Genomic DNA, 21,424 nt, shown 5'->3' on the forward strand with positions numbered 1-21,424 from the left:
TGAAAAAAAGTACATAGGCTTCACCAGACTGCCAAAGGAGCCCATGACCCACATCAAAAAAAAAAGGCTAAGAATCTCTGATCTCAAATATATTTAACCTAATTTTTGAATCGTTAAAAAATTATATTCTAGGAAATCCATCAAGGAAAAGAATTCAACATAATAGCTGCAAAATATATAACATAGGATGACCACTGATGGTTCTTAGACCACGTCCTTCTAACTCAATGGAAAAACAAGTTTTAATATCTGAGACCTGAGAAAAATGTCTATAATCTCTTCTGCATTCTTGATGAAAAATATGTAGACATTGATCCTGTCCTGTCTCAATCTATATGTAAAGTCTAAGGTGGTATCATCTTTTGAGAGACCCTTCCTGTCTTTCAGTGATGTTGCTTTCCCAGTCCCATGATAACAGCTCCTTCTTCCAACCATCTGCTTTCCTGCTGATTGGCATTCCGGGTCTGGAAGCTGTGCATGGATGGATCTCCATTCCCTTCTGTTCCATGTATACTCTAGCTCTCACAGGTAACTGCCTGATCCTGCTAGCTGTGAGGAGGACTCCCAGTCTGCACCAGCCCATGCATTACTTCCTTTCCATGTTGTCTCTCACTGACTTGGGACTCACTTTGTGCACATTTCCCACCACCATGGCTGTGCTCTGGTTTGACTATTGCCACATAGCCTTTGATGCCTGCTTGGTTCAGATGTTTTTCCTCTATTCCTTCTCTGTTATGGAATCTTCAGTGCTTCTAGCCATGTCTTTTGACCGCTTTGTGGCCATCTCTGATCCCCTGTGCTATGCATCTGTCCTTACCAACAGTGTCATTGGCAGGATTGGGATGGCTATTGTGACCCGTGCCACTGTTTCTCTCTTCCCTGTGCCTTTCCTGCTGAAGAGGCTGAACTTCTGTCCTGACAAAGTCCAGCTTTCCCACTCATTCTGCTTCCATGCTGACATGATGAAGAGGGCCTGTGCTGACATCACTGTCAACATCCTATATGGGCTTTATGTGGTTGTGTCCACAGGATTTGTGGATTCCTTGCTAATTGCCCTCTCCTATGGACTCATATTACACACTGTGATGAGTTTGGCTTCTTCTAAAGAACGGGCTCAGGCCCTGAACACTTGTGTCTCCCATATTCTAGCTGTTCTGGTCTTCTACATCCCAGGCATTGGAGTGTCCGTGATCCATCGCTTTGGTAGGCATGCACCCCCAATTGTACATGCCCTTGTTGCCTATGCCTACTTAGTAGTGCCCCCTGTGCTCAACCCCATCATCTACAGTGTCAAGTCCAAGCACATTCAAGAGGCAATACTTAAATTGCTAAGGAGAAAGGGCTAAAATTGATTTGTCTAGGGAATAATCCTAGCATCCCAGGAATCTAATCACGGTTGTAATGAGGTGGGAACTGTGAACACAGCCAGAACCATGAACAGAGTAATTTTTTTTTTCGACATAATCTTTAGTTCATAGTAATTGAGGGGATGTCAAATTGGAGAGGTGAGATAATGCCCATTCTCATGAAAGTCCAGTGCTTTGAATTAGATTATTTTTGAAGTCCATTCCAGGAGTGATAAAGCACTGGACTTGGAGCCGGGAAGACCTGAATAAATCTCCTGTGTTTTTCCAGCCTCACTTTCTTCACGGTGAATGAAGTTAATAATAACACCTATCTCACAGGATCAAATAATAATATATACGGAGAGTACATTGTAAACCTTAAAGTACTATGTAGAAGAAAGCTAACTAGCTACTATCCTATTATACTAGTCTGATGTGACACCAATCTCCTAATAAATTTCTCAGAGAATAATGTCTCTAGTGTGGAATAATATGTTGCCAGAAGAGGAAAGACAGAACAATGCTGTGGGAATAAAAATAGTCTTTGAATGCAGAAGATTCTCAAAGGCTCAAGAAACTCCGTAAACTCATGTTTCTGACTTGCTGCTTCCAAGCTGTGTGACCTTAGGTTGGGCTCTTGATTTTCCTTGGCCTCAGTTTCTGCATCTAAAAAGTATAGCTGGTAACACACACACACACACACACACACACACACACACACACTCACATTACATTCACAGGATTCTCTAGTTTTTCATGTTTTCTACTCTTTTTGAGACTAATTATTATTGAGACTATTTCCTACTATTTTGAGACTATCAGACTATTATCAAGAAGTATGTTCTATGTCATGTGCTTTGTAGCCATAAGGAGTTTATAAGTATTAGTTTTCATTATTATTCTGAATAATTAAGTGACCAACATGACCTCACTAACTCCTAAAGCTTATCTAGGAGTGTCAACTGGATTAGTGTCCCAGTTCTATTGACACACCACTACATGGTTTCAGAGGTCTAATCAGTCCTTGTTCCTAAGTCCCACTACACAATAATACCTTCCTCAATACTCTCCCTACTCAAACTTTGCCACCAGTTGATAGTTTTTCTCTTGTATGTACCCAGTTTACAAGGACCTCCTTCTTCACACCTGAGCTGTAGCGAGGTTTGGCAAAGCACTGTGCTCTATGAGTGAAGCAGAATTGCAGTAGCTCGAAAGAAACATGAGGTGCTCAAAATTACAGATATATCTATTCCAAATGTTCATATGGTCTATTTGTGTCCAATCTGTGGTAGAGCCTTCTGAGCTCATATTGGTCTCATCAGCCACAGTCAGACACACTGTGCCTTGACTCCAACATAGTGATATCATTTTCATCCTCTCTGAGAAAGGACAACAGCCATATTTACAAGAGGAAAGTATTTTCCTAATTTAAGTGCAAATCCCAAGAAATCATAGAATTAACATTTACCTGGCTGGTGGAACTACCATGTGGTATGAAAATACTATTTCTGAACAATCTTAAGGGACTCAGTGATGTGGCAGGAAGGACATTGAACTTGGAGTCATAGGTCTGGGGTTCGAATCACAGCTCACTCACTCACTACCTTATTACTTTGGAAAAGTCACTTAACCCCTCGAATGCTCAGTTTCCTTATCTGTAAATGAGATAATTGAGGGAGATAACCTTTAAGGTCTCTTCCACCTCTAGGTATATGAGTTTACATCAAGTGAAACGTAAGCTACTTCAGGGTAAAGATTCTTATTTGGGTCTTTACAAACCCAAGTGCCTAGCATAATGCTTTTCACTTAATAGGTATTTAACAAATACTAGATGAATTGAATTGGGTAGTAATAGGTTGCAGGCATAGTATCCTTAAGGCATCTGCCAACTTTCACTTAAGAATTACAAAAATCTTACATACATCCAACATGATATATTAGGATACCTAGCCAAGATTGGCATACTATCTCAAGATTCTTCCCAAAGATCTTCCCTAGTTCTCTCCTCTTTTTTCTAGCCCATTTGGTAGGTTTAAAATTAGACCTACTCTATTACCACCACATCAATGAGACACTTCAACACAGGTCTTAACCAAGGATGTAGGGATGCCCCCACCTTGTGATCTTCACTCTGTGAATACTTCTCCCTCCTTAAGAAAGATCTATTGGAGCACAAGGCACAGATTAATAACAAGAATATCTCTGACCCATATCTCCTAAAAGTTCCCAAAGAAAGCCTACTTAATAAAAAGTGTGTGTTAAGCTAGGGACTCTGAGAATAATGCTTTTGTATCTATGAAAAACTAGAGGTCCAAGACAGGTTTCATATGCCCTCTATGTTATCTCTCACCACACCACATGGAAGGGAAAAAGGATGGCTCTCCAAGGGGTTCAGAAAAGACTGATTGCTTGGTTGATTCATTGATCTATCTTTCAAAAATTCAGATTCCACCCCTACCCCAGAATCCACATGGCTGTTACTAAGTGACCATATAGGTGAGGAGATGAATGAATAAATGAAAAAAATTATTAAGTGCTAATTATGTGCAAAGCACAAATAATACAAATGCAAATGTAACAACCCTTTAACACTCTCCCCACTCCAGAGCCCTTCTCAATTCCCTTCTCGCCTGACAAATCATCCATAAATAGCTAATGAAGCAGACAACACATTCTCTGACGTCTTGCCACGTTCAGAGACTCCCATCTCAGAACCCTGTAATCTCCAGGGGCCTGGAGGCTCCATCCAGGCTTTCCCATGAAAAGGTATAAGGAATAGGCAGAGTAGACCTATTGGCTGAACCCGTGGCTGGATGAGACTGAACAGAAGCATTAGACTATTATGTAAAAGCTGAGGTTAGTGACATACTGCATAGATCTCACTAGCTATGTCTTCACTTTTCCACAGTGGTAGAGCTAGATAATTGACATTTATGGAAAATACCCTAATTTCACTGGACCTGCCTAGGGCTTCCCTCTTCAGTATCTTGTTTAGTATCGTCTCTAACAAAAACTGCTCATAAACAATGAATCTGCATCAGATATTTTCTTCATTCCCTTGGCCCTGTACTTGATGAAGGCATTTGTGAGAAAGAGAATGAGTAGAAAATAGCAGCTAGATAAATACTATAGTATTTATCATGGACCCTTATCTTTTTTTTTTTTAATCTTATGGACTCCTTTAGTCGTCTGGTTAAAAACTTGTAGGAAATGTTATTGTTTTTAAAGGCATAAAATAAAATACATGGATCACAAGAAAACCAATTATACTAAAATAAACATGTATTTTTCCTATCCAAATTCATAAAAGCAGTGACTTGTAAGATAATTCTGGAAGCATTTGCAGGAAGAACAATGTGAGGGGTTCTGAAACTTTTTGTGTATCATTGGCACTTTTGTGTCATAGGCAGTGGAATAAAGCCTGTAGACACCTTCTCAGAAAAAAAAAAAATTCTCCCCAGCAAGGTCAACTAAACATTGAAAATAGAAGATTTGAGCTTATTTTTCTTCCTCTTATCCCAGAGATTTAGAGATCCTCTTGTTGGAAGTTGTTGTTCACTTGACACTTAAAAACTCTTCATAACCAGTTCCCTCCTTACCTTTAAAGTCATCTTATGTTTATATTTATACCTCCCAGGGTTGTTGAACAAGATTATAATGGTAAAGGGCTTAGCTGAGTGGCTGCCACATAGTAATCACTATATAGATGTTAGCTATTATCATTATTATTAGTACTAGTATTCCACTTCATGTACCCTACAAATACAGATATAATAGTCTACTTACCTTTTCTGGTACATCTAGTATCCCCATTTTTTCATAGTCTGTCTCTGAAACCTGTAATGTTTTCTTTCCTCATTTCTAGTTCTTAGAATCTCTGGATTTTTTTTTAAAGACAGTTCAAATGCCAACTTCTGCCAGTCTTTTCATCCCTGAGCTGTTGGAGCCTTCCCTTCTAAGGTTACCTTCCTTCTACACTGTATGTGTCCTACATGTACATGCTGATTTAGAAGTTCTCCACCCGTTAGAATGTATCCTTCTTGGGGACTGGGACTGTTTTTACTTTTTCATGACCATGCATTCATAGGTCGATTTTGTATGTACATTGCTTATCAAGGTGAGTAGCACATAGTAAGTATTTTATAAATGCCTGTTAACTGACTCCTGACACACATCACCCTCACAGGATTGACATGGGATCTAAGTTCTAAAAACTTCCCTTGAAGATCTGCTAGACAGCTCTCACTCTACAGTTTAATGAAATCTGTTTTGAATCCTTTTTTTTTTAAACTTTCTCTCCTAGGACAGTTGTTAAGAAAATGAGTTCCACACAGTAACTCCATAATATAATACATGATAGCTGTTCACCAGGATGGTTAAACCACTTCCTAAAACTGAAGATTTTGCATCTTAGACTGAGGAAAATATCTACAGTTCCTTCTGCATTCATGATAAAAATTTGTGGACATTGATCCTGTCTTCTGTCTGAATCTATGTATAAAGTCTAAGGCGGTATCATCTTTTGAGAGACCCTTCCTGTCTTTCAGTGATGTTGCTTTCCCAATCCCATGATAACAGCTCCTTCTTCCAACCATCTGCTTTCCTACTGATTGGCATTCCGGGTCTGGAAGCTGTGCATGGATGGATCTCCATCCCCTTCTGTTCCATGTATACTCTAGCTCTCACAGGTAACTGCTTGATCTTGCTAGCTGTGAGGAGGACTCCCAGTCTGCACCAGCCCATGTATTACTTCCTTTCCATGTTGTCTCTCACTGACTTGGGACTCACTTTGTGCACATTTCCCACCACCATGGCTGTGCTCTGGTTTGACTATTGCCACATAGCCTTTGATGCCTGCTTGATTCAGATGTTTTTCCTCCATTCCTTCTCTGTTATGGAATCTTCAGTGCTTCTGGCTATGTCTTTTGACCGCTTTGTGGCCATCTCTGATCCCCTGCGCTATGCATCTGTCCTTACCAACAGTGTCATTGGCAGGATTGGGATGGCTATTGTGACCCGTGCCACTGTTTCTCTCTTCCCTGTGCCTTTCCTGCTGAAGAGGCTGAACTTCTGTCCTGACAAAGTCCAGCTTTCCCACTCATTCTGCTTCCATGCTGACATGATGAAGAGGGCCTGTGCTGACATCACTGTCAACATCCTATATGGGCTTTATGTGGTTGTGTCCACAGGATTTGTGGATTCCTTGCTAATTGCCCTCTCCTATGGACTCATATTACACACTGTGATGAGTTTGGCTTCTCCTAAAGAACGGGCTCAGGCCCTGAACACTTGTGTCTCCCATATTCTAGCTGTTCTGGTCTTCTACATCCCAGGCATTGGAGTGTCCATGATCCATCGCTTTGGTAGGCATGCACCCCCAATTGTACATGCCCTTGTTGCCTATGTCTATTTGATTGTACCCCCTGTGCTCAACCCCATCATCTACAGTGTCAAGTCCAAGCACATTAGGGAGGCATTGAGCAGGTTGTTAAAGAAGAAGGGCCAGGATTGATTTGTCCTGGAAATATTGGCAGGAACCTACTAAGTGCAAGAGGATATGAACCGTCAGCACCATGTACAGAATAACTCCTGTAAAGCTTTTAAGAGCCTTGAATTGAGGGCAAAGGAAGGAGAAAGGAAGGAAGGGATCACAAATTTGAGATGTGAGCCATAGTTTCCATCCTCAAGGAGCTTGAACCTTGGGTATGGTAACAAGCAAGGTTGAACTAGATGATCTTTCAGTCCCTTCTGATTTTAAATCTCTGAGTCTATCATCCTAGTGTGAAAGGAGTCAAATAAATGACTCAATTGGTAGGTAAAGACTCCAGCATTGAAAAATGTGTTCCCATTATCATGGAAGACAGACAAACTATGGTTCAGTGGGTAAAACTATAGACTCAAAGCAGAAGACTTAGCCTTAAATCTTTAATCTGGCACTTTTTTAAGACATGTGACTCTAGGCAGACCACCTAATCTTTATTAGCCTCAGTTTTCATCATCAGTAGTATAGATTTAATGAGACACATAGTCAGAATAGATCATACCAAGCTTGTCCTCCACTGCTTCAGCCCCGAAAGAAAAGACTCTAGTTTTTCATATGGTCTCTATTTTTCTCACAAGGCTCTGGTCAGTCAAATGAGGTTAGGTGCATGATGTACTTTAGATCAAAATAGAGTTTTTAAACATGCACTAACATAATCTGATTAACTAAGTAACCAACAAATGCTCCCACCAATTAAGGAAGGTTTTCTCAATCCAATTACTCTGCTCAGTTGGATACTCCTCTCTCACCTGGGCTGCCCTATTTCTTGTTCATCCTGATTCCCATTAAAACCTCTTCCTTCTGAGTTATGTGTGTTGGGAATCTTTCAGTGTGCAACCATGTCTGAATCTGATATGGGACTTCTGAAATCTACACGTTTTATGTATTTGTATTTACATCAGTGTACCTAGCTTGGACTGGCATCCCATAAGACATCCAACAGTGTATTATATTCAAAGCAGTACCTCATGCATTTAAGTACTTCATAATTTATAATAACAACCGATAGGTTAATGTAGATGATAAAGGAAGTGGTTGCAACAATGGCAATTTAAGCAGTCTGGTGCTTTCAAAAAAAATAGTAAACATGGAATTAGAGGACTAAGCCTCAAGTCTTTGACCACCATTTACAGGGCAATCTTGAGCAACTTACTTAATCTCTATGAATATTCAGTTTCAATAATGTCCTTTGTCAGATGGAGATATGCTAGCTGCACAGGACTGTTGGGAAGATCAAATAAGCACAAAAGTAAGAGGACTTTTTATTTCCAAATGCTGTCATTATAAAATGCAATTGCCATATTCAGTGGCAGAGAAAAGATTAATGATTTCAATTCATTGACTTATTTTTATTTGACTCTATTGTTACCATACCCAAAATACAGGCAACATTGCAACTCATAATTTAGATAACTTACTGCAACTCATTTTGTTACATTTTTCTTATTTAGAAAATCTTCCAATAATTTCAATGTTGATAAAATAAACCATAATTATTTATTTGAACTCTGTTTATAAAGACTTATGTTCTTCTACTCTTACATACCAGTTCAAAGCACTAAAGAGTTTGTTTTAAAATGTGTATTCCTTTAATTTTTTATGTCACATCATTATTTTTTCAATATTTCAATGCATTCAGTATAATTAATTGTCAGTAGTCTCTTCAGTAGATCAGGTTATAATCTCAACATCTCAAATACTTCATTCAACACACTAGAGGTGTTATAATTAAATCTTTTAACATTTTGGCCATGCCAATGATACAACTGGACTATGCAATTATTATCCCTCACTTTTATCATGTGGCTAACTGCTTCTGTTCAAATATTTCCCATCAAGTTTTTTTGGCAATTTGTAAGCGCAAATAGACACAGAGAATTTTTGACAGAGTATAACATTCATTTTTGTTTAAAAAACCCTATGGAGCCTAGGCATAAAAGATTTCTTATATATTATTTTTTTAAATATCTTTCAAAACCCAAAACTAACATTATACTCAATGGGAAACACTAAAAACTTTACCTACGAATATAGGAGCAAAGCAGGAATATTACCTTTTCTTTGGTATCACAGCTTATCATAGTTTCAGAAGTTATAGAGATAGCAATAAGACAAGAGAAATAAATTAAAGACAGAAATAAAGGCAAAGTGGGCATAAAACTATCCCTATCACTGATGGCATACATAATGATATACTTAGGAAATCCTATATGATATGGAAAGAAAATACTTGAGAAAATGACTAGCTTCAGTAAAATATGATACCAAAAAACTCCATAAAATTAATTGGATTACTATATAGCAATAAAGAAGCCATACACTGCTCATATGCACCTTTCTCTTATTAAATCACAGGTTTCAATAGGCAGAAGTAATGAAGGCAGGGGCAGGTAAGTGACACAGTGGATAGGATGCTGGAACTGAAGTCAGACAGACTCAAATTCTTGAGTTTAAATCTGACCTCAGACCACTTACTAGCTGTATGAGCCTGGACAAGTCACTTAATCCTTTTTGCCTAAGTTCCTCATCTGTAAAATGAGATGGAGAAGGAAATGGCAAACCATTCCAGCATTTTTCGCAAAATTATTTATTTATTTTTAGTTCTCAACATACATTTCCATAAGATTTTGAGTTCCAAATTTTCTCCCCCTCTCTCCCCTCCCCCACCCCAAGATAGCATGTAAACTGATATAGGCATAACATATACATTCATATTAAACCTATATTCACATTAGTTATGTTGTAAAGAAGAATTAGAATCAATGGGAGGAAACATGAAAAAAAAGAAACAAAGAGAGAAAGAAAGAGAGAGAGAGACAGAGAGAGAGAGAGAGAGAGAGAGAGAGAGAGAGAGAGAGAGAGAGCACAAATAATATGCTTTGATCTGCATTCAGACTCCATAGTTCTTTTTCTGGATATGAACAGCATTTTCCATCAAGAATCTTTTGGAGTTGTCTTAGATCCTTGCATTGCTGAGAAGAGATAAGTCTATCAAAGTTAGTTATCACATAATGTGTACAATGTTCTCCTGGGTCTGCTCACTTCACTCAGCATAAGTTCATATAAGTCTTTCCAGGTTTTTCTGAAGTCCGCCTGCTCATCATTTCTTATAACACAGTAGTATTCTATCACATTCATATACCACAACTTGTTCAGCCATTCCCCAATTGCTGGCCATCCCCTCAATTTCTAGTTCTTGGCCACCACAAAAAGAGGGGCTATAAACATTTTTGTACATGTGGGTCCTTTTCCCATTTGTATGATCTCTTTGGAATATAGTCCTAGAAGTGGTATTGCTGGTCAAATGAACAGTTTTATAGCCATTTGTGTATAGTTCCACATCACTCTCCGGAAAGTTTGGGTCAGTTCACAATTCTACCAACAATGCATTCGTGTTCCAATTTTCCCACATCTTCTCCAATATTTATCATTTTCCTGTTTTATCATGTAAGTCAATCTGATGGGTGTGATGTGATACCTCAGGGTTGTTTTGATTTTTATTTCTCTAATCAATAGTGATTTAGAGCATTTTTTTCATATGATTATAGATAGCATTAATTTCTTTAACTAAAAACTTCCTGTTCTTATCCTTTGATATCAATTGGGGAATGACTTGTATTCTTGTAAATTTGACTCAATTCTCTATATATTTTAGAAACGAGGCCTTTATCAGAGACACTGGTTGTAAAAATTATTTCCCAGTTTTCTGCTTCCCTTCTAATTTTGGTTCCTTTGGCTTTGTTTGTACAAAAACCACTCCAGTATTTTTGACAAGAAAACCCCAAATGGAGTCATGAAGAGTCAGACATGACTATAACAACTGAACAACAATATCAACAACAACAATGAAGGCATTCTACATTTGTTGTCCCAGACTTTGTTATCCCTAACAACACTTTCTGAGTTCCTTTTTGTGGTCAACCTTATTCCAACCAGAATCACTGGGATACAGTTGTGGTTTACAGATTTATATGTTTTTGGATGCTTTTAAAAACAGTATCTCAGAATTTCTACTATGATCTTAGGGGTGTTATGTTCTACAGATATAATTTAGTACAATTCATACCTAAACAAGAATCTTTCCTAATGTTCCCATCAAGTAGTCACCTAGCTTTGGGGAGCTTCAATGAAGGTACCCACTTCTTCTCCAAACACCTTGTTCCACCTTTGCATAGCTCTGATTGTTGGGAACCTTTTATTTATATTGAGTATAATTATTTTTCTCTGCAACTTTCTGGTACGGTTTATAATTCTTCCTTCTAGTGCCAAGCAACACAAATCTAAGCCCTCTTCTTCTTGAAAGTCATTCAATTACGTGAAATTCACTTGTTTTCTCTAAGTCATCTCAAAACCAAACGTCTCTTGTACTTACATTCTAGGTAGCTTCTCTGAAAAAGATAGTATGCATCTATATTGTCTGTGAGGTAAAAAAAAGAAAAGGCTGCCTTTGTAAAGGTTATCAGTGAGTCCCCAACTCCTTCCACACAAAGCCCCTCTAGACTTGTGACTATTACTGGACTTTTTCCTGGTGACATCTATAGGGCCACATCACCAGCCCTTGGAGCAAAAAAAAACTGCTTCCTACTCAGAAGGTCTAGTTCTACCCTATATAGAAAAAGCCTCATAATTATTATATAGCTCCAGATGTTCAATTATCTTCTCTTTACTTCTCTGTGTTGTAAGAGTCTTCTCCAACTCTTCAGATACATTTTCTTCTTCATTTTCTCTTTACAATATTTCACCTTCTTGGTAGGACTTGAAAGGTACCGTGACATAGTAGATAATTCCTAGATTTAATATCAAGATACCTTAATTAAAATCTTGCCTTAGACATTCGCTACCAGTGCAATCATGGACAAATCATCTAAATTCTCCAAGCCTCAGTTTCCTCATATGTAAAATGTGGGTAATGATACCTGGGACCTTCATAGTCCTATCATGAGGAAAAGGTTTTAGAAACCTTAAAGTGCTATGTAAGTGTGATTTGTTATTCTTTCTAGGGCTGTTTCATTCTCCTGAAAACATGAAAGCTAGAGAAGCAGTCCTTTTTCTTTCTTTTCTAACAGAAAGAGGCATCTACACTTTGTTAATACATAGCTATTACTTATAACTAGTACAAACACAATCTTAAGATACTCTTTACGTTTCACTGTGTAATTCCCCTTACCCTTCATGTTTGCTTCTGTAGCCTCTTAGCATGAAGACTGAAGGCCAGTGCAGTTTTTCCCAGCAGTAAGGAGATACTAAGGATCATGAGATGCTACCCACAATGAGGGAATATTGAAAGCCTTTGGATTCTGAGAGGAGATGGTCCCTGGGATGCAGATTCATACCATCAGTGAACTAATTACAAGTGAAAAGCATTACTATCCTTAACTGAATATAATCATATACAGTTGGAGGAGCATTAACAGAATCACTGTTCCATTTAAATGGAGAATCTACCAGGATGGAATTTGGATATTTCCCTGACTTTGCCTGACTTACTGTTTCTGGGGACTGGTGAATTTATCCATTTTTTACTTCTCCCTCCTCCCTCTGTCTCATAGCTACCTGGCACCCTCAGAAGATTTCTTTTCTTCCTAATCCTGTTTTATTTTCTGTATGTGATTTTTTAGTGTTTTTATTTTTTTTATTTGCCAAATAAAGTTTGGGAGATTTTGGGAGTCTTGCTTAAAATTGACTTGCAAATTAGCAAGACCACTGATAAAGGGATGAGTTCCAGCCTTGTCTCATTTTGCAGAATATATGGAGTCATAGTGAGTTGTTTAGATAGTACAGGGCTAAAATGAAAAGAAAAATTCTTCTTCAGAAGTCCTAGTAAATGATTTATGTTTTAATGGCTTAACTTCCAGCAAAGTATAATAATAGTTATGTTATAAACAACTGAATCCTATTTTAAGTCTTCAATAAGGACTAATGAAAACTTTTTTTGTATTAAACATATCTTTTTGTGTAAGGGAAATTAGTAGCTGTCCCAGGCCTGGTTTAAATTATATTTCAATAATCTTTTTATTCCACCATTTGGTGGCATCCTAGACAAGACCCCAAACCTAATATGTAAGTATTTTTTCCCAAGGGTTCTGGGAGTATGCTACAATTATACAAAGGATATGAGAAAAGGAGTCTGATTTCTCTTCTCATTGAACAGGGTCTCAAGACTGAATTTAGTGTCGTGTGTGTGTGTGTGTGTGTGTGTGTGTGTGTGTGTGTGTGTACAGGTCCAAAGAAGACATGCCCTTTAGTGGAGAGGGAAAAGGTGCAATGACCCCAGCCTGTTTGGGCCTCAAAGGTGTTTTGTTTTCTTTTTGTTTTTAGACTATGATCGTACGGTTGAAGGGAATAAGCATTTATTAAACACCTACAAAGTGCCAGACATTGTGCTAAGCACTTTACAAATATAATCTCATTTGATCCTCATAACAACCCTATGAGGTAGGAGCATTATTATCCCCATTTTATCAGTGAAGAATCTGAGGCAAACAAAGAGTAAAGGACTTGACCAAGGTCACAGAGCTGGTAGGTGTCTGAGGCTGGATTTAAATTCAGGACTCCCTGATTTCAGTTCAGTGCTCTATCCTTCCAGTCCCAGAAGTTTGCAACTTAAGAGTCATCCTGACTCCTCATTATCTCTCACCCACTATATCTAATCTGTTGCCAAGGTCTGTGGATTTCATCTTTTCAGCATCTCTCAAATATGTCCCCTTCTCTCCTCTGACACTGCCATACTCGACTGCAGGCCTTCATCACCTCACAACTGGAATACTGCAGTAACCTGCTCATAGGTCTGCCTGTCTCAAGTCTCAGTGCTTGGCACATAGAAGACACTAAATAAATGTTAATTTATTTGTTCTTTTGTTATCTACTGTGCTACCAAGCTGCCTCATCATTTAGACATAATGCCATGCCTACTTATTTGGCAGTTATTGGTCAAAAAGCTTTTTAATGGCATGTATGGTAGTTTTCAAAGATAAAAATTAGAAACTATGTAGAACATTCACCATTTTGTTCAAAGAAAAGATTAAACTTACAGACATTAACTATTTTGGAGGATACTGGTCTATGTCCTGAAGTTTGTGGGTAGGACCAAAAAAAAATTCTTACTAGAGAGAAAATATCTTTTCACTCAGTCTCTGTGAAAAGCCACCAACAGGGCAATGTAAAGCAATAAACAAATAAATAAATAAAAGGCAAGAAAGCTCACTACCACCCTCCAAAGGATGGTATTGATGATATGACTGAGGTAAAGGTAGTTGCTATTCTAAAAGAGTTATTAAAATAATATGAATAATACCAAGGGAACCTAATATACTCTAGAAACAGAGACTATCCTTTACTTATTTTCATGTCTTTTATGGATATTGTCTCAGTAAAGATTCAAAGATTTAGGAATCAGTCAATAATTCAGCCTTTATTAAACACCTTCTGATTTACTAGGGACTGTGCTAGATGTACAAAGATTAAGTTCCATCATCCTCTGAGTAGATCTTGTGATAAACTGCCTGTTTGTCCTGAATGTGTCGTGTCCCTGGGGTCTCTTGAGCAAGGATTTTCCTATTTCTAGCAGACTTCCTGCCTTTTCTCATGCTAGCTTCCTCAACTGCCTTTTCATATAAAGACAAAAGCGAAACAGTAATCATCTCCAAAGTGCTTGTCTTCTGTGGAACAGAAGACTATATGTGGGATATAAACATATAAATATAATCAAGTATATGAAATCAAACATCCAGCACTTATTCAGTGATATGTGTCAGACATGATGATAAGTTCTGAGACACATAGAAGAAATAAACAGTTCCTGCCTTTGCGGAGATTATAGGCTAGTGAGGGAAATGACATTTACATGTACAGGGACATTCAAGACACATGCAAAGTAGATACAAGGCAACATTAGAGGGGAAGATTCTAGAAGCTAGTGGTATTCAGAAAACACTGTTAGAGAAGTTGAGTTGAGTTTTGAAGGAAACCAGGGATTCTAACAGGCAGAGATAGGAAGGGAGAAAATTCCAGGAATGGGAACTAGCCAGTACAAAGGTGTGGAAAGGAGAGAAAGCATTGGGGTGAGGAACAGCAGATAGGGCCAATGTGGCTGAACAGTAGATTACAAGGAAGGAATTAATGTATAACAACACTTGAAATATAGGAAGGATGTAGAACTTTAAATGCCAAACAGAGCAGAGAAGTGATGAGAGTTGGAACTATGGTTGTGTGAGTGGAGAGAAGAGCATATATGCAAGATATATGCAGAGATAGAAATGACTAAGATATATACAAAATAAATTCGAAGTAATTAGAGTTGGGGTGAGGCACTACCAGCTTGTGAGGATTTAGGAAAGGATTCATGTAGGAAATAGCATTTGAGCTGATCTTTGGAGGAAACCAGGGATTCTACCAGGTAGAGATAAAATAGTGCATGATGTGGACGGGGAACAACCAATGCAGAGGAATGGGGATAGAACAAAATATATTCTGTGTGAAATACAGCAAGGATACTCATTTGGTTATACTGAAGAGTGTGAAGGGAAGTGCTTATTGTCTCCCCAGTAAGACTGTGAGCTCATAAGAGAGGGCAGGTTCTGGCTATTCTTTGCAGCCACAGTGTTTAACCCAGTGACTTTTACATAGGCCCTTAATATGTGCTCAATGACTGACTAAAACTGAAAAATAAGGAAAGGTAGGTTGAAGCCAGATTCTTAATGTCTTTAAATGCAAATTAGAAGAATTTATACTTGATTCTGGAGGTAACAAAAAGCCAGTAGAGTTTATTGAGCAGGATAATAGCATGGTCAGATCTGTCCTTTAGGAAAATCAGCCAACTGGAGGCTGGATTAGAGAATATAGATCCTGAAGTTAGGAGATCACTTAGAAAGCTATTACAATAGTCTAGGGAAAGAAATTGATGGAAGATGTTATGGAGGTAAATATCAACAACATGTAGCAACTGATAGGACATGTGGAGTTAGGGAGAGTGAGAAAATGAATGAGGTCTGTGTTTGGAGTTAGAACAAAAAGAAAGCCTCATGTAACGGAGGAAATGAGAAATTGTCTAGGAATCAAGAGACCCAGGTTCTGCTCTCAGTTCATTCATTGACTTCTTCTGTGACTTGCTTATTATTGTTATTGTTCAGTTGTTGCAGTCATGTCTAGATCTTTGTGACCCATTTGAGGTTTTCTTGGCAAGGATACTGGAGGGATTTGCCATTTCCTTCTCCAGTTAATTTTGCAAATGAGGAAACTGAGGCAATGGGGCTAAGTGACTTGCCCAGGATCACACAGCTAATAAGTGTCTAAAGCTAGATTTGAACTCAGGTCTTCCTGTCTCCAGGCCCAGTACTCTATCCACTACACCACCTAGCTGCCCTTCCTCTGTGACTTAGGGACAGTCAATCAACCTTAAAGGACATTAGTTCATTCCTTAGCCATAAAATAGGGATAACAACTTTCATCCTCATTGGTTTATGAGACTCATATGAGATTCTAATGAAAGAAAATGGAAAAGAAAACTCTTTGGAATGAATTCAACATCCTAAAAAAAGGAAGAATTTATCAGTTATTATTTTTTCAACTAGGTCTCTTTAGGCTTGTTTTATATAATGATTCCCTAGGCAGCAAACTGCTCCAGTAGAGTTCAGTGGCCCTGGGGAAGGGTCTAAAAGAGAGACACTACAAATACCCCATGACCTTCAGTTAGTCAGTATGAGTGGTGTGTCCATGCTATTCTATTTTCCTGGTGACCAAGCTCTCTACACTTAGCTTTAGGCTCTAGGTAAGGCCCATGGGGATTGTGGGAGGTGGCAAGGGTGATCAACCTGAATGTATCACAGCAATGTAAGTTACTCTAGTTAAAACTGTCATTAATCACAAAAGAAACAAGGGCTGTAAGAGACCTTAGGACATAGGTAGGACCACATAGCTTAAAATTCTACAGGGAAAAATTGAACTAACACTAACAAATAATGTTCAGGAATAAATTTTAATGTTATAAATGTAGTTATTCTAGAGAAGATAAAAGAGAGAACCACTTAAAAAAAGATTGAGGTAAGTGTACATGGACATCATCAATAAACAGCTTTTTAAAAGATATGTATAGGAGATGAAAGCAAGTCAAGAAAAGGAGAATGAATACAAAGGAGTGATCTGTCCTGTGACAAATAGTGTCAGGGGCAGTTTGACCCCATAATAAACAAAGATAGCAATGAAACTTAAGGACAACAAATCAAGGGGTATAAAAGTAGGGATAAGACTACTGCTTGGTGTACAGGGGATGAAAATAATAGCCAAAGGCAGAATTTCTCACAATTATTGAGCTTCTGTTTTATTTGACAAGAAAAATTATTTTTGGACTGGGAAGAATAAACCAAAACTGTTTAATGAATGATTGAAAACCAAGATAAATGAAGTGATGGTAAAAGAGGTAGCACATGCCTTCAAAGAATTCAGGTCTTGAGACCCAGATCAACTACATCCCAGTGCACTGGAATGAATGACCAATGTGTTTGCTGGGTCTCTGTCAGGGATTATTTTTAAATCACAGAGAAAAGGAGAGGTAGCAAAGGACCCAAGACAAACAAAATGCATCCATATTTCAAGAAAAGGAAGAGGGATTCAATATACTATAGACAATCAAAGTTAAATGGCTCAATTCTAGAATATATTATTTAGAAGGGCTGTTTATGAACATTTAGAAATCAAACTTGTGATCAGTAAAAGCTACCATGATTTCATTAAGAATTAGTAATTTCAGATTAACTTATTTTGTTTTAGTCAGGATTAAAATAGATTAAAAAACAACACACTGTCCACTTGGATTTCAGAAAAGCATTTGACAAGTTTCCATCCTATCCTTCAGGATAAGATAGGGATATGTGGGCAAGATGGTCATTTTGTTGAATGTATTTGAGAATGAAAAGGATGATCTGATATCAAGAGTAGCAGTGTAAATTACCTGAAATCAACTTTGAGGGACATTTTTAATGGAATGTGCAATGTATGTGTTCTTGGCCCTATGCTATTCAACATTTTTATCAGTGACTTGAATGACAGGATACATATATATGTTCATATATGTATATATAATATGTATGTGTATGTGTGTATGTATACTTATATGTGTGACACACATGTCACACCTACAAAATTTGCAAAAATAAGTTGGAATAGTTATTTAATATGTTAGTTGACAGTATCAAGAAATACCTCAGCATGCTAAATTGAGGAGCCAGAGTTAACAAGATAAAACTTTATAGGAATACATGTAACAGCCTTCATGTGGGTTCCAAAAATCAATTGCATGATTATAAGATATGAGAGGAGTGGTTTGTTGGTAAACAACTATTTGGGGGGAAAATATCTTGGGATTTTAATGGATAGCAATGTCAGGGTGAGGTAGTCAAGTGGCACAGTAGATAGAGGGCCTGGCCTAGAGTCAGAAAGACTCATCTTCCTGAGTTAAAATCTGGCTTCAAATATTTACCAGCTGTGTGACCATGGACAAGTCACTTAACTATTTGCCTCAGTTTCTTTATCTGTAAAATTAGCTGGAGAAGGAAATGGCAAAACACTCCAGTATCTCAGCCAATAAAACCCCAAACGGGGTCATAAGGGGTTGGACATGGCTGAAAAACAATTCACAATTGGCTGAAACTTCAGGATCATGTTTACAGTTTGAAATGGCAGTCAAATAATCTAACAGCATTGCAGGTATTTTAATTTAATTTTTAATTTAATTTAATTAAGGTATAATTTCCAGAACAAGGGAAGTGACAGCTCTATGTTCTGCATGGTCAGATCATTTCTAGAGCATTGGGTTCAGTCCTGAGTATGTCATTTTAGGAAAGATATTGGCAAGAGAAAGAGTATCTACAACCAGGTTTTTAACCTGAGGTCCATGGACCTCAAAAGAGTTTGTAGACAGATTTCAGGGGACCTGTGAACTTGGAACTTTAAAATTTTTGATACATATATTTTTAAAAGTTGATTTCCCTGTGTAATTCTATGTATTTTGTTTTATGCACTTAAAAACATTAATTTGAGGAGTCCATAGTTTCCCTGTATTGCCAAAAGGGTCCACGACACACACACGCAAAGGTCAAGAATCCCCAGTCTAGAGGATGTTGACCAGGATCAGAATGGATTAGATACCGTGACATATAGGATTAATTGAAGAATCTGGCGATGTTTGGACTAGAGAAGAGAAGACAATGGTGGCAAGATGGCTTTCCTCAATCTTCTGATGTGTTGTCTATGGGAAGGGCCTAGGCTTATTCTATCTCCAGATGTAAGAAATAGAAGTAGTTGGGAGTTGTTGTTCAATCATTTTTCAGTCATGTCCAACTCTTCATGACCCCATTTGGGTTTTTCTTGGCAAAAATACTGATTTGACATTTCCTTCTCCAGTTCATTTTACAGATGAGGAAACTGAGGCAAATAGTTGTTACATGATTTGCCCAGGGTCACAAAGCTAGTAAGTGTCTGAGGCTGGATCTAAACTCAGGTCTTCCTGACTCCAGGCCCTGGTACTCTATCCCTGCACCATATGACTTAAGGAAACATTCCCTAAAAGTTAGTTCTTTTCAAAAGTGAAATAGATTGAGGTAATATATTTTATTCTACTGGGGCTCTTCAAAGTGGAGGCTCTATGGCTAATAATGGGATGTTGTCTTGCTCATGTAAGGACTGGATTAGGCTATTCTCTTTAGGTTCCTTTCAACTTCCAGATTCTGAGTCAGAGAATGTCAAATCTGGAAGGGAGCTGAGAAATATAAAGGAATATCAGCCTTTAAAGTAAAGGGTATTAACACAGGGTCATAAATTTAAAAAAATATATCTGTACTTCAATATAAATAGTTTCTGCTGTAATCCTCTATATTTAATTTTATGCATGTAACACAATTATTCTAAGAAGGGACCTGTAGTCTTCAAAAGACTGCTAGAGGTATGCATAAAAAAGTTAAGAATCCATTTTTTTAAAAAAAGACCTTAAAATATATAAAATTAGAACTAGAAGGTACCTTAGAACCAGAGAATGTCAACACTTTAAGAAATCAGTAACAAAAGCATAGACTACCAGAGCAGTTGGGATAATGGAAGATTTGGGAATAAATTTAAAACAAGTAACAGAATCTCATAAGGAGTGCAACCTTGTACCTCATGAAAGCCCTCCCTAAATGAAAGAATCCCACCAACTCTCTCTCTGAATACTTTAAAACTTTTGTCACTAGTGGACTGATAATTGGCTTAAGAGTGGAAAGCTTAAGGGTCAGCGAGGTGGCGAAGTGGACAGAGCACTGGCCCTGGAGTCAGGAGGACCTGAGTTCAAATCTGGCCTCAGACACATAACACTTACCAGCTGTGTAACTCTGGGCAAGTCACTTAACCCCAATTGCCTCATCAAAAAAAAAAAAAAAGTGGAAAGCTATTGGATAACTGACTGCAAGACTGAGAGCAAGACTGAAATTTGGAGAGGGCTAAGTTCTTGTCACAGTAACAGCCTTCATTGCTTGGGTTGTGGCAATATAGGTAAACAATTTACTCTTTGTGTCATGGTTCCCCCGGACACTGAGTAAACTTGGTTTACAATCAGGGAATGATGGAGAAAGAAGAAGGAAAAGGAGAAGAAAGAAGAGTTGAAACAGAAAGAGGACAGAGACTAGAGAAGAAAAAGTATAGAGGGTGAGAGACTGAAGAGAACAGACATAAAATTGGAGAAAGAGAAAAGTAGAGAGATGTCCTTCCAATTCTTCTATTCCTAGGGACTACATCCAAACCTCAGTTTCTTGTCATGCCTCACCCAGAACTCTTGATGAATGATTATGGGCTTCAAGTGGGGCCAAAAAGGTCAATTGGCAATAAAGGGGAAACATTCTCCAGCTGAGAGAGGAAGGACCAAAACTAGCTTTGTAGCCATTAACCTTGGGTATCTCTAGACATGTCCCTACTGAGGTAATTAGATAATTTGCCATTGACAAAAAGGAATGAGAAAAAAGTTGAAACCGAGACATGTAAGAGAATTCTTCCCAATACTTTAGTATGCTAAAACAAATAGGTTAGGAAAAACTAGTATAGCATCCTGAAAAATACATTCCGAGGAATGGACATCTACATAGGAACTGCACAAAAGATGAACCCTGAAAAACCACAGGTTCTAAAGACACTCTCCTAGCAATCGTGATATTTCAAGTCCTCTATCCTGACCCCCAGGGCAGGCAATGGCAATTTAAGAGATAAAGAAGTCCCAAGTATAGGTTACTGATGAAGAAGTTTAGGAAAATGCTACTGCTATCAGCAAATATAGAGGAGTGAGATGGAAATGCAAATAGTTAGGAAACTGCTCAAGGAAAAAGATTTGTGCATGCCCTTAGGAAGAAGTCAGTGTGGTGGAAGCTCAAATAAATTAGATTTGACCTTCATCTATCACATTTTTCATTCATTACACTGAATCTCCAGGGAATCTTCAAATCCTCTTGTTTAAAGAAACTACAGAGATCATCCCACCTACTCTTCTGCTTCTATAAATAGACAAAACATTTATTACATT

General features: G+C 37.9%; 2 protein-coding genes across 2 annotated transcripts; both read left to right on the forward strand.

The window, feature by feature from the left end:
* The first annotated feature begins 389 nt into the window (after positions 1-389).
* Positions 390-1,346, forward strand: LOC114046088 (olfactory receptor 51I2-like). Its single transcript, XM_027866326.1, has one exon. It carries the CDS (start codon positions 390-392, stop codon positions 1,344-1,346), a length of 957 nt encoding a protein of 318 aa, XP_027722127.1.
* Positions 1,347-5,895: 4,549 nt separating this feature from the next.
* LOC114046027 (olfactory receptor 51I2-like) lies at positions 5,896-6,858 on the forward strand. The gene has a single exon (XM_027866246.1). It carries the CDS (start codon positions 5,896-5,898, stop codon positions 6,856-6,858), a length of 963 nt encoding a protein of 320 aa, XP_027722047.1.
* The last annotated feature ends 14,566 nt before the right edge of the window (positions 6,859-21,424 follow it).

The sequence above is a fragment of the Vombatus ursinus genome, unplaced genomic scaffold, assembly GCF_900497805.2.
Source record: "Vombatus ursinus unplaced genomic scaffold, bare-nosed wombat genome assembly UNPS02014780.1, whole genome shotgun sequence".
Taxonomy (NCBI): Eukaryota; Metazoa; Chordata; class Mammalia; order Diprotodontia; family Vombatidae; genus Vombatus; species Vombatus ursinus.

Bases quoted from the DNA above. Each gene is read 5' to 3' on its own strand.
- LOC114046088 (XM_027866326.1), top strand. From the start codon at position 390: ATGTTGCTTTCCCAGTCCCATGATAACAGCTCCTTCTTCCAACCATCT.
- LOC114046027 (XM_027866246.1), top strand. From the start codon at position 5,896: ATGTTGCTTTCCCAATCCCATGATAACAGCTCCTTCTTCCAACCATCT.